The sequence below is a fragment of the Homarus americanus genome, unplaced genomic scaffold (genome assembly GCF_018991925.1).
Source record: "Homarus americanus isolate GMGI-L3 unplaced genomic scaffold, GMGI_Hamer_2.0 scaffold22250, whole genome shotgun sequence".
NCBI lineage: Eukaryota > Metazoa > Arthropoda > Malacostraca > Decapoda > Nephropidae > Homarus > Homarus americanus.
In genome coordinates this window covers 10,580,211-10,592,496 of record NW_024741189.1, presented here as the reverse complement: position 1 = coordinate 10,592,496, position 12,286 = coordinate 10,580,211, and the positions used below count along the sequence as shown (strand labels likewise).

At 44.1% G+C, this 12,286-nt stretch overlaps 1 protein-coding gene across 1 annotated transcript; it reads right to left on the bottom strand.

The window, feature by feature from the left end:
• Window positions 1-765: 765 nt before the first annotated feature.
• LOC121875762 (trichohyalin-like) lies at window positions 766-2,115 on the bottom strand. The gene has a single exon (XM_042380447.1). It carries the CDS (start codon window positions 2,113-2,115, stop codon window positions 766-768), a length of 1,350 nt encoding a protein of 449 aa, XP_042236381.1.
• Window positions 2,116-12,286: the final 10,171 nt, after the last annotated feature.

Sequence of the window (12,286 nt, the reverse complement as noted above, 5' to 3'; positions counted from 1 at the left end):
AGAGGAAGAAGATCCCCAGCTGGATGATCGTTCGTGTGGAAACGTTCTCCAATCGGCAGGACAAACTGGATTACCGAGCCATAAACCCAGTGACCGATGAAACTCCTGATGGTCTCCTTATCTTCACTCACACATTGATTTAGCTTCCCCCCTTCGTGTCGACCCACTTTACCGGAATTGATCTAATGACTCTCGACTGCCCACCCATCATTACTGGGAATTCCACATTGTTAAGAGTGAAGGAGTGACAAACCACGACGGCTTACCTAGAGAACGTCGCTAAATTAAAATCCTTCCCAAAAGCGTCTCCCACTTTTCGATCCGGGAAAATGGATTTCAATTTCGAGATTTTTAATGGCAGACTCGAGGTAAATCCTATCTCAAGGCTGCAGCCGGGGTCCTCCTCCTCCTCCCCCCCCCCCTTACTCTTCCTCCTCAACCTTCATCCCCTTCCCTTTAACCTCTCGTTCCAGTCGCCCTCCCCCTCCCTTTCCTTTCCTCCCCTTCCCTACCCTTCCATTTGTCCTTTTTTCCACTCGACCCTCTGCTTCTCTCCCTTAAATTCCAGCTATTGATGGTCTATATTCCCGAACGGCACCCACGTGAACCTCAGTAATTGAATGGAAATTTAGGAAGGGATGGATAAGGATGAGGAGGAGAGGGGAAGGTGAGGGGGCGTAGGAAAGCTGGCGTCCAGAGGTGGTGGTGATGAATGAGAAGGTTGAATAGAGTGAAATGTGAATGTGGGGAAACAAATAATATCTCTCAGTTATCTGTCGCAGCTGCTGTGGCTCTCATATCTAAATCAGCCTTTTCATCCACCCCTCTCCTTCTCCTGCTTCTGCTGCCACCTGCTGTACTGTCTTCTGCTGCCACCTGCTGTACTGTCTTCTGCTGCCACCTGCTGTACTGTCTTCTGCTGCCACCTGCTGTACTGTCTTCTGCTGCCATCTGCTGTACTGTCTTCTGCTGCCACCTGCTGTACTGTCTTCTGCCACCTGCCTGCTGCCACCTGCTGTGCTGTCTTCTGCTGCATCTGCTGTATCTGCTGTACTGTCTTCTGCTGCCACTTGCTGTACTGTCTTCTGCTGCCATCTGCTGTATCTTCTGCTGCCATCTGCTGTACTGTCTTCTGCACTGCTCTGTCTCTGCTGCCATCTGCTGCACTGTCTTCTGCTGCCATCTGCTGCACTGTCTTCTGCTGCCATCTGCTGTACTGTCTTCTGCTGCCATCTGCTGTACTGTCTTCTGCTGCCACTCTGCTGTGCTGTGTCTTCTGCTGCCACCTGCTGTACTTCTGCTGCTTCTGCTGCTGTCCATCTGCTGCTGTCTTCTGCTGCCATCTGCTGTACTGTCTTCTGCTGCCATCTGCTCTGTCTGTCTTCTGCTCTGCTGCACTTGCTGCACTGTCTTCTGCTGCCATCTGCTGTACTGTCTTCTGCTGCCACCTGCTGCACTGTCTTCTGCTGCCATCTGCTGTACTGTCTTCTGCTGCCATCTGCTGTGCTGTCTTCTGCTGCCACCTGCTGTACTGCTGTACTGTCTTCTGCTGCCATCTGCTGTACTGTCTTCTGCACCTGCTGTGCTGTCTTCTGCTGCCACCTGCTGCTGTCTTCTGCTGCCACCTGCTGTCTTCTGCTGCCATCTGCTGTCTGTCTTCTGCTGCCATCTGCTGTACTGTCTTCTGCTGCTGCTGTGCTGCCTTGCTGCTGCTGCTGCCATCTGCTGTACTGTCTTCTGCTGCCACCTGCTGTCACTGTCTTCTGCTGCCATCTGCTGTACTGTCCATCTGCTGCTGCTGCCACCTGCTGTACTGTCTTCTGCTGCCATCACCTGTCTGCTCTGCTGTACTGTCTTCTGCCATGCTGCACTGTCTGCTGCCTCTGCTGCATCTGCTGTACTGTCTTCTGCTGCCATCTGCTGTGCTCTTCTGCCTGCCACCTGCTGTACTGTCTTCTGCTGCCACCTGCTGTACTGTCTTCTGCTGCCACCTGCTGCACTGTCTTCTGCTGCCACCTGCTGCACTGTCTTCTGCTGCCACCTGCTGTACTGTCTTCTGCTGCCACCTGCTGTACTGTCTTCTGCTGCCACCTGCTGTATTGTCTTCTGCTTCATCTTACCATACTCTGTCTGTGTCTGCTGCTGTCATCCCCTCAGAGGCATTTTACCCAATTGAGTAACGATACACTGTTATTGTTGTTGTTGTTGTTGCTTTTGTTGTTGTTTTAGCTGTTGCTGTTATTGTTTTTTTTATGTTATTGTTGTTGTTATTGTTGTTTTTCTGCTGTTATTGTTGTTATTGTTGTTTTTGTTGTTGATGTTGTTGATGATGTTATTGTTTTTACTGTTATTGTTGTTATTGTTGTTGTTGTTGATGTTGTTGTGTCTCTGGCTACAACACACCCGCAGAGATACAGTTTTAGGGTCTCCAGTTCGTGACAACCGAAACTCTTGATAACAGAATTGAGTTACAGGGAATTAGATGATTATACTATATATCGATTCCTATACACCTCCTCACGTCTCCCGAGGGCCAGGAGGATATACTCTATTAAACCATATACTATATAGATCAAGATATACAGACCATATATATATATAAGAAACGTTAAAGATAAATAAACAATACAGTAAGATCATTGTTGTTACTACCTACTTAGCTTTTAGAGTATCTGTATACCTGCCAGTTTCTTGTCCAATTAACTGACATTGAGACTACTTCATAACTAACCTGATTAGTTGTGAGTTAAAACACCTGTAGTTTAGATACCTCAATTTATCTCACCTGAAGATTCTAATGTTACCTGGGGGGGTTAGGTTAGGTTAGGTACAGAGAGACTCGTTACCTGGAGTTTCCTCTTCTTGTTTCACCTACTTCACTTGACTCCCCCTGCTTCACCTTCCCCCACACTGCTTCACCTGACCCTGACCCTCCTCCCTCCTCCTCCTCGCTTCACCTGCTCTCCTGCTTTACCAGACCCCCTGCTTCACCTGACCCCTGCTTCACCTGACCCCTGCTTCACCTGACCACCTGACACCCTGCTTCACCTGACCCCCTGCTTCACCTGACCCCCTTGCTTCACTTGCCTTCTGCTTCATCTAACCCCTTGCGTCACCTCACCCCCCGTCCTTCCTTCCTTAACATTCCTTCCTGCTGACGGAGCAAAGTTCCTCCGCTGCGTAGCCGAATATAAGGTGATTTGGATCATAACCCGCCGAACTTTGGGCCGTGAGACAGACAGACAGACAGACAGACGGAGAAACAACAGACAGACAGACAGACAGACATATATAGAGAAGACTGAGACACAAGGATAAACAGCTAGAGACAGATACAGACAGACACAGACAGACAGAAATAGAGAGAGAGAGAGAAAGAAAGAATGATAGTCTCCTTCAAACTTCTTTTGCTGTATCTGCTGTTTTTACCTGCTTCCTGCTGACATCATCTGCTTAATTACTTGCCATTTGCTTCTGCTAACTCGCCCAAAATTCTTCCTACACGTTACTCGAATAATGCATGACAAATAAAGAGTTTTCTTTTCGTATTCTTCTACCTCTCCTCCTCTTCCTGTTCCTCATCTCTTCTTCCTCCTTCTCTTTTTCTTCCTCTTCTTCCTTCTCTTGTTTTTTCCTCCCCCTCCTCTCCCTCCTTTTCATCTTTATCCACCTTTTCTTCCTCTTCATCTTCTTCTTTCTCCTCCCCCCTCCTTTTCCTCTTTTTAGACTCTTCCTCCACCTCTTCTTCCTCTTCCTCTTTCTTCCTTCCTCCTGTTCTTCCATCTCTTCTTCCTCTTCCTCCTCTCCTTGCTGTCTCTCTTACAAACGTCAGCTCTCTCTCTCTCTCTCTCTCTCTCTCTCTCTCTCTCTCTCTCTTAGCAGCAGCAATCAAGGTCCTCCGAAAACACCGGGGAAACTTTGCATATTTAGAAGAGATTTCAAAGCGATCTTCAGGAAATTTTTTACCTTTTAGAGAAGCGCCAGAGTTGTTCCAACACATTGGTCAGGGAGGAGGAGGGAGGAGGAGGAGAGAGGAGAGGAAGAAGAGAGAGAGAGAGAGAGCGAGAGAGAGGAAGCTTGCCTGTCTCTGTGTGTGTGTATTTATTTATGTGCGTGTGTGGATGACGTGTGTGTGTGTGTGTGTATGTGTGTGTGTGTGTGTGTGTGTGTGTGTAAGCTCAGAAACATCTCTCATCCAATCTCTCACCCTGCAGACCTACCTCTCACCCAATCCCTCACCCTACAAGCACACCTCTCACCCAATCCCTCACCCTACAAGCACACCTCTCACCCAATCCCTCACCCTACAAGCACACCTCTCACCCAATCCCTCACCCTACAAGGACACCTCTCACCCAATCCCTCACCCTACAAGGACACCTCTCACCCAATCCCTCAGGCAAGAGATACACTAAATTACTCTCCGGCTCCCAAGGTCTTGTTTACTCGAGCTGCAGGCACCTTGAGAGAGAGAGAGAATCCCGTAAATGAGATTTCGAGAGGAGCGGGAGGACAACAACTTCCTCAGGCAGGTTGTAACCAGTAGTGCTCAGACGTGGGTGTTGATGCTGGGGTCCAGACAGATGAGGTAAAATAGTCTCTCAGGTGGAGTAATTGATGTTGGGAGTGAGGTGAGGATGTTGATGGCAGGTAGTACGGAGTAAGACGAAGTTAATGATGAATCTTTACAGGTAAGATGGATGGTTTCTCAGGTGAGTATCTAATGTTAGGAGTGTGATAGACAATGTTGATATCAGGATTGGGAGGAAGATGTTGTTATTGGATGAAGACAGGTGAGGAGAGTGATAGGTGTCTCAGGTGAATGACGGGTGTTGGGGAAAAGATGAAAATATTGATGCTAAGTGGAGGTGGGAAGGTATCGTCAGCGTGGGATCGTCAGCTTGGCATAGTCAGCGTGGCATCGTCAGCGTAGCATCGTAAGCGTGGCATTGTCAGCTTGGCATCGTAAGCTGGGCATCGTCAGCATGGCATCGTTAGCGTGGCATCGTCAGCTTGTCATAGACAGCGTGACATCGTAAGCATGGCATTGTCAGCTTGGCATCGTCAGCTTGGCATCGTTAGCTTGGAATCGTCATCTTGGCATCGCCAGCGTGGCATCGTCAGCGTGGCATTGTCAGCTTGGCATCGTCAGCGTGTGAGGTGAGTTAACTCTCAAGATACTTCCAAACATCACTAATAATAAATGATCATATGAAGATTAGCTCCCCATTTTATTTCACCTGATAATTAAACACCCCAATGCTACCTTAGGGGAGAGGGGGGGGTTAAGTTAGTTCTGGTTAGGTTAGGTTACTGTAGATTAGGTTAAGTTAAGTTATGTTGAGTTAGATTCGGCTATGTTATGTTACGTTAGGTTAAGTTATGTTAAGGTAGATTAGGCTAGGTAAAAAAAATCAGGCTAGCGTTAGGAGAGGTGCTGATCTTCATATGACCCTAAATAACAATAGGCCCCAAAACACTACCCTGTTGAACACCTGAGACCACAATCACCACACCATTACCATAACACTTCACAACATTAGTCTGGCTACGAGTTGTTAAAAAAAACCGTTATAACTGATGAAAAAAGAACTAGAAGCGAGAAGCAGGAACTGGGCTTGTGAATGTGACCAACACAGTCAATACCAACACTAAACTCAATCTGGTCAAAACGACTTCCCAACCCTCGTTCTGGCGCAGATTGAATCTTACGGTCTGGCGCCCAACAATACATCCAAAGTACCGAGGCTTTTCTCATATACAGACTAAAGTTATTAAACCTTAGAGAAAGACTGTATCAATGTATCATCTTCTACAAGTCGACTTCATCATGATACCAAGACCCAAATTAAAGACTCCTCAACCTCTAAGGTCTTTAAGTACTTATTATAGATCCATAATTATTGTATTCATCAGCAGTTAAATATTATCATAAATACATCACTGGTTGTATTAAGGTTAGAAAATACAACGTGAGTCTAATAATATCAAGACTGGGTTATGATTTACCTTTATTAATAATAGTAATAAGTCTTAAAGCTAATATGTTTTTATAAGACTCTAGGAAGGGGGGGAGACAAAACCAGGGAGATTGAGCTTCAGTGAACAGCTTTAAAGACTCAAGACAACATAACAGTATTTATGTGGTGCCATAAATACTTGAGTTAACCAATGGTAATCTGACGTCTTTTGACCGTCTTCAAAAAAATAAAAATAAAAAAAAAATAATAATAATAATAAATAAATGAAATAATATAAAATAAAATAAAATAAAAGCAATCATTCCTATTCTAATATCTTAAAACCATTTTCAAAACACACACACACACACACACACACACACTACCAATACAAAATATCATTATTCATTGTAGATCAGACAAATGATTTAGAAAGTTATCCAAAGCACAAACAGCAGTAGATTCCATAAAACTGGAGAGAGACAAAGAGACGATAAAAGCGAGAACAATGAGGGAAATAAAAGAGGAGACAAAGGCAGTTGGTTGTAAAGGAGCAAAGGAAGAGGAGAAGATGAAAGAGAATTGAAAGGGGATTTTAGCTTTTCCTCCAGACTCTTATCTATAGGAACAATGTGTGTGCGTGTGTGTGTGTGTGTGTGTGTGTGTGTGTGTGTGTGTGTGTGTGTTTTATACCCACATTATAGACTCGTGTTATAGTGAGTCACATTATAGAGGGTCGTAAAATAGTAAGTTACATTATAGAAGGTCGTATTATAGCGAGTCACATTATAGAAAGCCGTATTATAGCGAGTTACCATTTCAGAGGGTCATATTATATAGCAAGTCACATTATAGAAGGTCGTATTATAGCGAATCACATTGTAGAAGGTCGTATTATAGTGAGTCCCATTATATAGGGTCGTGTTATAGTGAGTCACATTATAGACTCGTGTTATAGGGAGTCACATTATTGAGGGTCGTATTATAACGAGTCACACTATAGAGTCGTGTTATAGAGACGCGTGTTATAGGAAACAAAACATCACAAAAGAAAAAAATCGGACGAAATCAACAATAAAAGACTAACGACAAAAGTGAATCAATCAAAAGAATAAAATCAAACAAGAGAAACAAAAGAATGAAATGAAAGAAGAGGACAAATTATAGAAGGATTTGCACAGAAAACAAGAAGAGAAAGACAATGAGAATCGACAGAAAACAAGAGAAGATGAAGAAGAGGAAAGGAAGAAAATGAGAATCGACAGAAAACAAGAGAATGGGATTGACAAAAGACTCCTTCACTCACATGACACTGGGGACAAACATCATTAATTCATACCAAGACGAACAGAGAGAAAGGTTATGGTGATCTTTACCATCACCATTACCATCTTCACTACCATCATCACTACCATAACCAGTACTACCACTACCATCACTACTATTATCACTGCCAACCTCTCTCCATCATTACCACCATCCCTCTCCACTACCACCATCACTACTACAACCATCACTATCATCATCACTATCATCATTACTATCATCATCATCACTATCATCATCACTACCATCATCACTATCATCATCACTATCATCATCATCACTATCATCATCACTATCATCATCATCACTATCATCATCACTACCACCATCATCATCCTCTTCATCACCCACTCACTGCATAACCACCACCACCACATCATCACCACACCACCACACCTTCACCACAACCATGACCACCACCACCACCACCTCACCATCACCCACTGCAGGAGATATAGCAACACAAAATCAAGTTAGAACTCAACCTAATCTAACCTAACCTGATATTGGTGCAACAGCTGCCAGTCTCTTCAACTTGTTAACTTTACTTCAAACTCTTTATATTTTTCTTCTTTTCTTCATGAGTTCAGACCGGAGTTTTTTTGTTTCCCTGTTTCTATGTTTTTGTTTTATTTGTTGGATTTTTTTTTTGTTCTTTCATCACTTCATTTGTAATTTTTTGTGACTCTCTCTCTCTCTCTCTCTCTCTATCTCTCTCTCTCTCTTTTTCTCTCTCTCTCTCTAAATCAGTCTTCTAGATAAAAATCGCTCCTCATTCTCCCTCTTTTAATTAACTTCTCGTCTCCTTTTTTTCTGGTCAAAAGTTACGAATCAATTGTTTTGAGAGAGAGAGAGAGAGAGAGAGAGAGAGAGAGAGAGAGAGAGAGAGAGAGAGAGAGAGGCTGACTATGTGTTTTAAACTGTATACAATTAATGACTATTTATACCTTGCCGAGAAATTAACCTAACCTAACCTAACCTAACCTAACCTAACCTAAGTACTAATAGGAAAAACTTTCAAAATATTAATCGATACCAAAGAAACACGACTCGATACCATCCGACCCTAAACAAACACAGCTCGAAATATTCACGAGTCAGCTTTATTTATAGTATTTATTCTTCGTTTTTTTAAGGAATAAAAAAATATGCCCAAGGAATCGGAAAAAAAAACATCAACTATTAGGAATACAGAAGAACGAATTGACACTCTCTCTCTCTCTCTCTCTCTCTCTCTCTCTCTCTCTCTCTCTCTCTCTCTCTCTCTCATTTTGTTTACTCTTTTCATTCTTATATTTCTCTTTCGTTCACAAACTTTTTCTCGGCCATGTTATGAAACGATTCCAGGAAGGTCGACAACAGCCTTCCTCTCCCTCAAGGTGATCAACAAACTAATTACTGAGTTCCAGTTTTAATATCTTATCATTCAACAGGATATTACGCTTAATCCTAACACCTACTGAAGATCCTGAACCCTTGATACCGAGTTCTAGGGTACTAGATATCCTTCAGCCTTGATCCTATGAACTATAAATCCTGTAGGACTCCATCTCGTATTCCTTAGTCTTGGGATATTGGATGTCCCTAAACCTTGATCCTACGAGCTGTTGGAGTTCCTAAAGGAGTTAATCTCTCAATCCTTAGTTCTGGGATATTGGATATCCTACACTTTTGACCCCACGAGTCGCCGGAGATCCTACAGGACTAATTTTTTTTTTATATCCAGACCGCTAAACATTCCTTAGGGATTATTAGTGAAGTGTGAGGCGTCCTGACAACACTTCCTTCCCCTTGTGTTACTCTCTCTCTCTCTCTCTCTCAGCTGTTATGGGCCACGCGGGTCTACATTAAGCTCAAGAATTATCCAGGATGAGAGAGACACCTTGATTGATCTGACATATAAAAACGGAATTTCACCCAGACTTTGCAAGGAGAGACTCCGTTTAATGTGGCAGTGACATAGAAAACGCGTCAACGTGAAACACCTCCCTGAACAAATGAGATACAAAATACAACACTTCCTTACAAAATTGAGAAAATATGATGCAAACTACAGAAAAGTGAATACATGATAGAAAAAAAAAGAGAAACGAAGACTTTAATGAGTTGAATACAGTAATGTTTAGAAAATTAAATACGCTATAAGGAATTTAGAAAATAAGATACCTAAAAATATGTAAAAGGAGAAAAAAACAGAAATCCTGAACAAACGAAGAATAAAGAAAACTAGACTAAACCAAGATGGAAAAGTTGGGGTTTAAGCGAAATATATAGAAAACGAGATATACTATAGAAACCACAGAAAATGGGTTAGGTGAACCATCTAGGAGAGCCTATGACATATGAGCCACGTCCTCTTCTACAGGAAGGTCATAAAGGAAGTATTAATCAAGTGTCTGGGGACCCGTGTAGGACTACGCCCAGTGGCAAGGGTCAGCCCAGGTCACGGAAGGTCATGATAGATGGTGCTGCTTTGAGGGGAAGGAGAGAGGGAGGGAAACATAATAGGAGGAAGGATAGGAAGGAGGGATATGAGAGACGAAAGGATGAGAAGGAGGGCATGGCGCATAGGAAAGGGCGAGGAAGGATGGGTAGGAGGGAAGGGGAGAGGAAAGGGAAGGAGGGACCGAAGGATGAAGAAAGGCAAGGTGAGAATGAAAGAAGGAAGAAAGAGAGAAGGAAGGGAAAGAAAATAAGAAGGTAGGGAAGAAAAGAGAGAAGGAAGGGAAGGAAACAGAAAAGGGGGGAAGGGGGAGGTAGGTTGAGAATGAATGATAAGGAGGAGGGAGGACGAAAAGGAGAGATGAGACGAAGGGATTGGAAAGAGTTTGAGAAGGAGAGAGAGACATGAATGAGAAGACGATGCTCTTTTTACTTAAGTCCCTGTTCTGTTATCTCTCTCTCTCTCTCTCTCTCTTCCCTTGCCTCTCTTCTTTATCACACCTATTATTACTCCCTCTCCCCTCACTCTCCATCTCTCCATCCCATCTACCAGTCCCTCCCCTTCTCCACTACCCCTCCCCGCTACCCCTCCCCGCTACCCCTCTCCGCTACCCCTCCCCCAAGACCTTCCTCTCGGTGGTCTTAAGGGGGCGTGGTCTAGCTTGTGTTGTCATCAATCAGCTGAACTCACAGACACCTTTTCTCCCCCTCCCCCTCACTCGATATAACCCTCGTCTTTGTTATTGTATCTTATTATTTGTTATCTTCTCTTTATTTGTACTTGTCTTATTTATAGTATTTCCCACTATCATTATTTATTTACTTATTATAATTCTCCCTTTAATTATTTCCTATCATACGTGACTACCACTACGAGACAAAAAAATTGATTGATATATGACTTTATTACCCAACATACGATACTTCATTGATGTCTTTAAATATTTTTATCACTCCCACAAACACTTTACTATAGTCACAAACACTTTATTGCTCTTCTCCGTGACTTTATTAATACTTATATTACTTTACTGATGGGTCGACTATACTTTTAGGTTGTGTGTCGAAACTCTGGGTTAAAAGTTTCCTATCATTTTTCACCTCTTGCTTATAATGAGAGGGAGAGAGAGAGAGAGAGAGAGAGAGAGAGAGAGAGAGAGAGAGAGACGACGTTGATTTGCTGATAAAGGAAACAGTGGAAAACTTATGATATTTTATAGCAAGTTCCGGTCCAAAATAATCTTATATTCGGGAGAGATTCATTTTAGACCTGAGGAGGTAGAGAAGGGGGTGGAGGTATAGGGAGGGGGAGAGAAATTAGGTGAGGGGTAGGGTGCCAGGGAGGGAGGGAAGGGTAGGGAGAATATATGAAGGAGTAATGGGGAGAGGTAGGGAGGAGGTAGCGAGAGTTGGTAAAGGGGACGGAGGGAGGTGGAGGCGAAAGGAAGGGGGTAGATGATGGGGGAGGGAAGGAGTAGGTGGTGGGGAAGAGGGAAGGGGTAGGTGATGGGGAGAGGGGAAGGTAGGTGATGGGGAGAGGGAAGGGGTGATAAGATGGGGTAGAGGGAAGGTAGGGTGATGGGGGAGAGGGGAAGGTAGGTGGGGAGAGGGAAGGGGTGGGTGGATGGGGAGAGGGGAAGGGTAGGGATGGGGAGAGGGAAGGGTGATGGGGAGAGGGAAGGGTAGGTGATGGGGAGAGAGGGGAAGGGGTAGGGACGGGGGGAGGGGAAGGGTAGGTGATGGGGAGAGGAAGGGTAGGTAATGGGGGAGGGGGAAGGGGTAGATGATGGGGAGAGGGAAGGGCAGGTGATGGGAGAGGGGCAAGTAGATGATGGGGAGAGGGGAAGGGGCAGGTGATGGGAGAAAGGGGTAGGGTGATGGGGAGAGGGGAAGGTAGGTGATGGGGAGGAAGGGGTAGGTGATGGGGGAGAGGGGAAGGAGAAAGATGGGGAGAGGGAAGGGGCAGATGATGGGGAGAGGGAAGGGCAGGGTGATGGGGAAGGCAGGTGATGAGAGGGAAGGGGTAGGTGATGGGGGAGAGAAGAGGTGAAGAGGTAAGTGTGGAGGAGGGGAGAGGGGAGAGAAAAGGGGGGAGGAGAGGGGGGTGATTTTATATATGTATTTTTGTTTGATATATCACCTTACTGTAGGGAAGAACCATGGTTGTCCAGGTCGTTAATAAGGACCTTCAGGTCTTTAACATCCTTCAGGTCTTTAACATCCTTCAGGTCATCATTTCAGGTCTAAGTTTTTAAGGTAATAAAACATTTCTCACTTAAGCTCTTAATCTCGTCGTCTCGGAAAATTTATGCAGTAAGTTTGATTTTGATCGTCTTAACCTCTCTCTCTCTCTCTCTCTCTCTCTCTCTCTCTCTCTCTCTCTCTCTCTCTTTTATAATCCTGTATGTTTATCTGTCTCTTTCTAATTCTCTTTCTCTGTCATTTGTTAACTAATTCTATCTCTATTTATCTTTCTCTCTGTCATTGAAGTGAGAGAGACAGAGATAGAGGCAGAGAGAATGAAAGAAAGAAAGAGAGAGAGAGAGAGAGAGAGAGAA

Excerpts from the sequence above, each read along its gene's own strand:
- LOC121875762 (XM_042380447.1), bottom strand. The coding sequence starts at position 2,115 with ATGAAGCAGAAGACAATACAGCAGGTGGCAGCAGAAGACAGTACAGCA.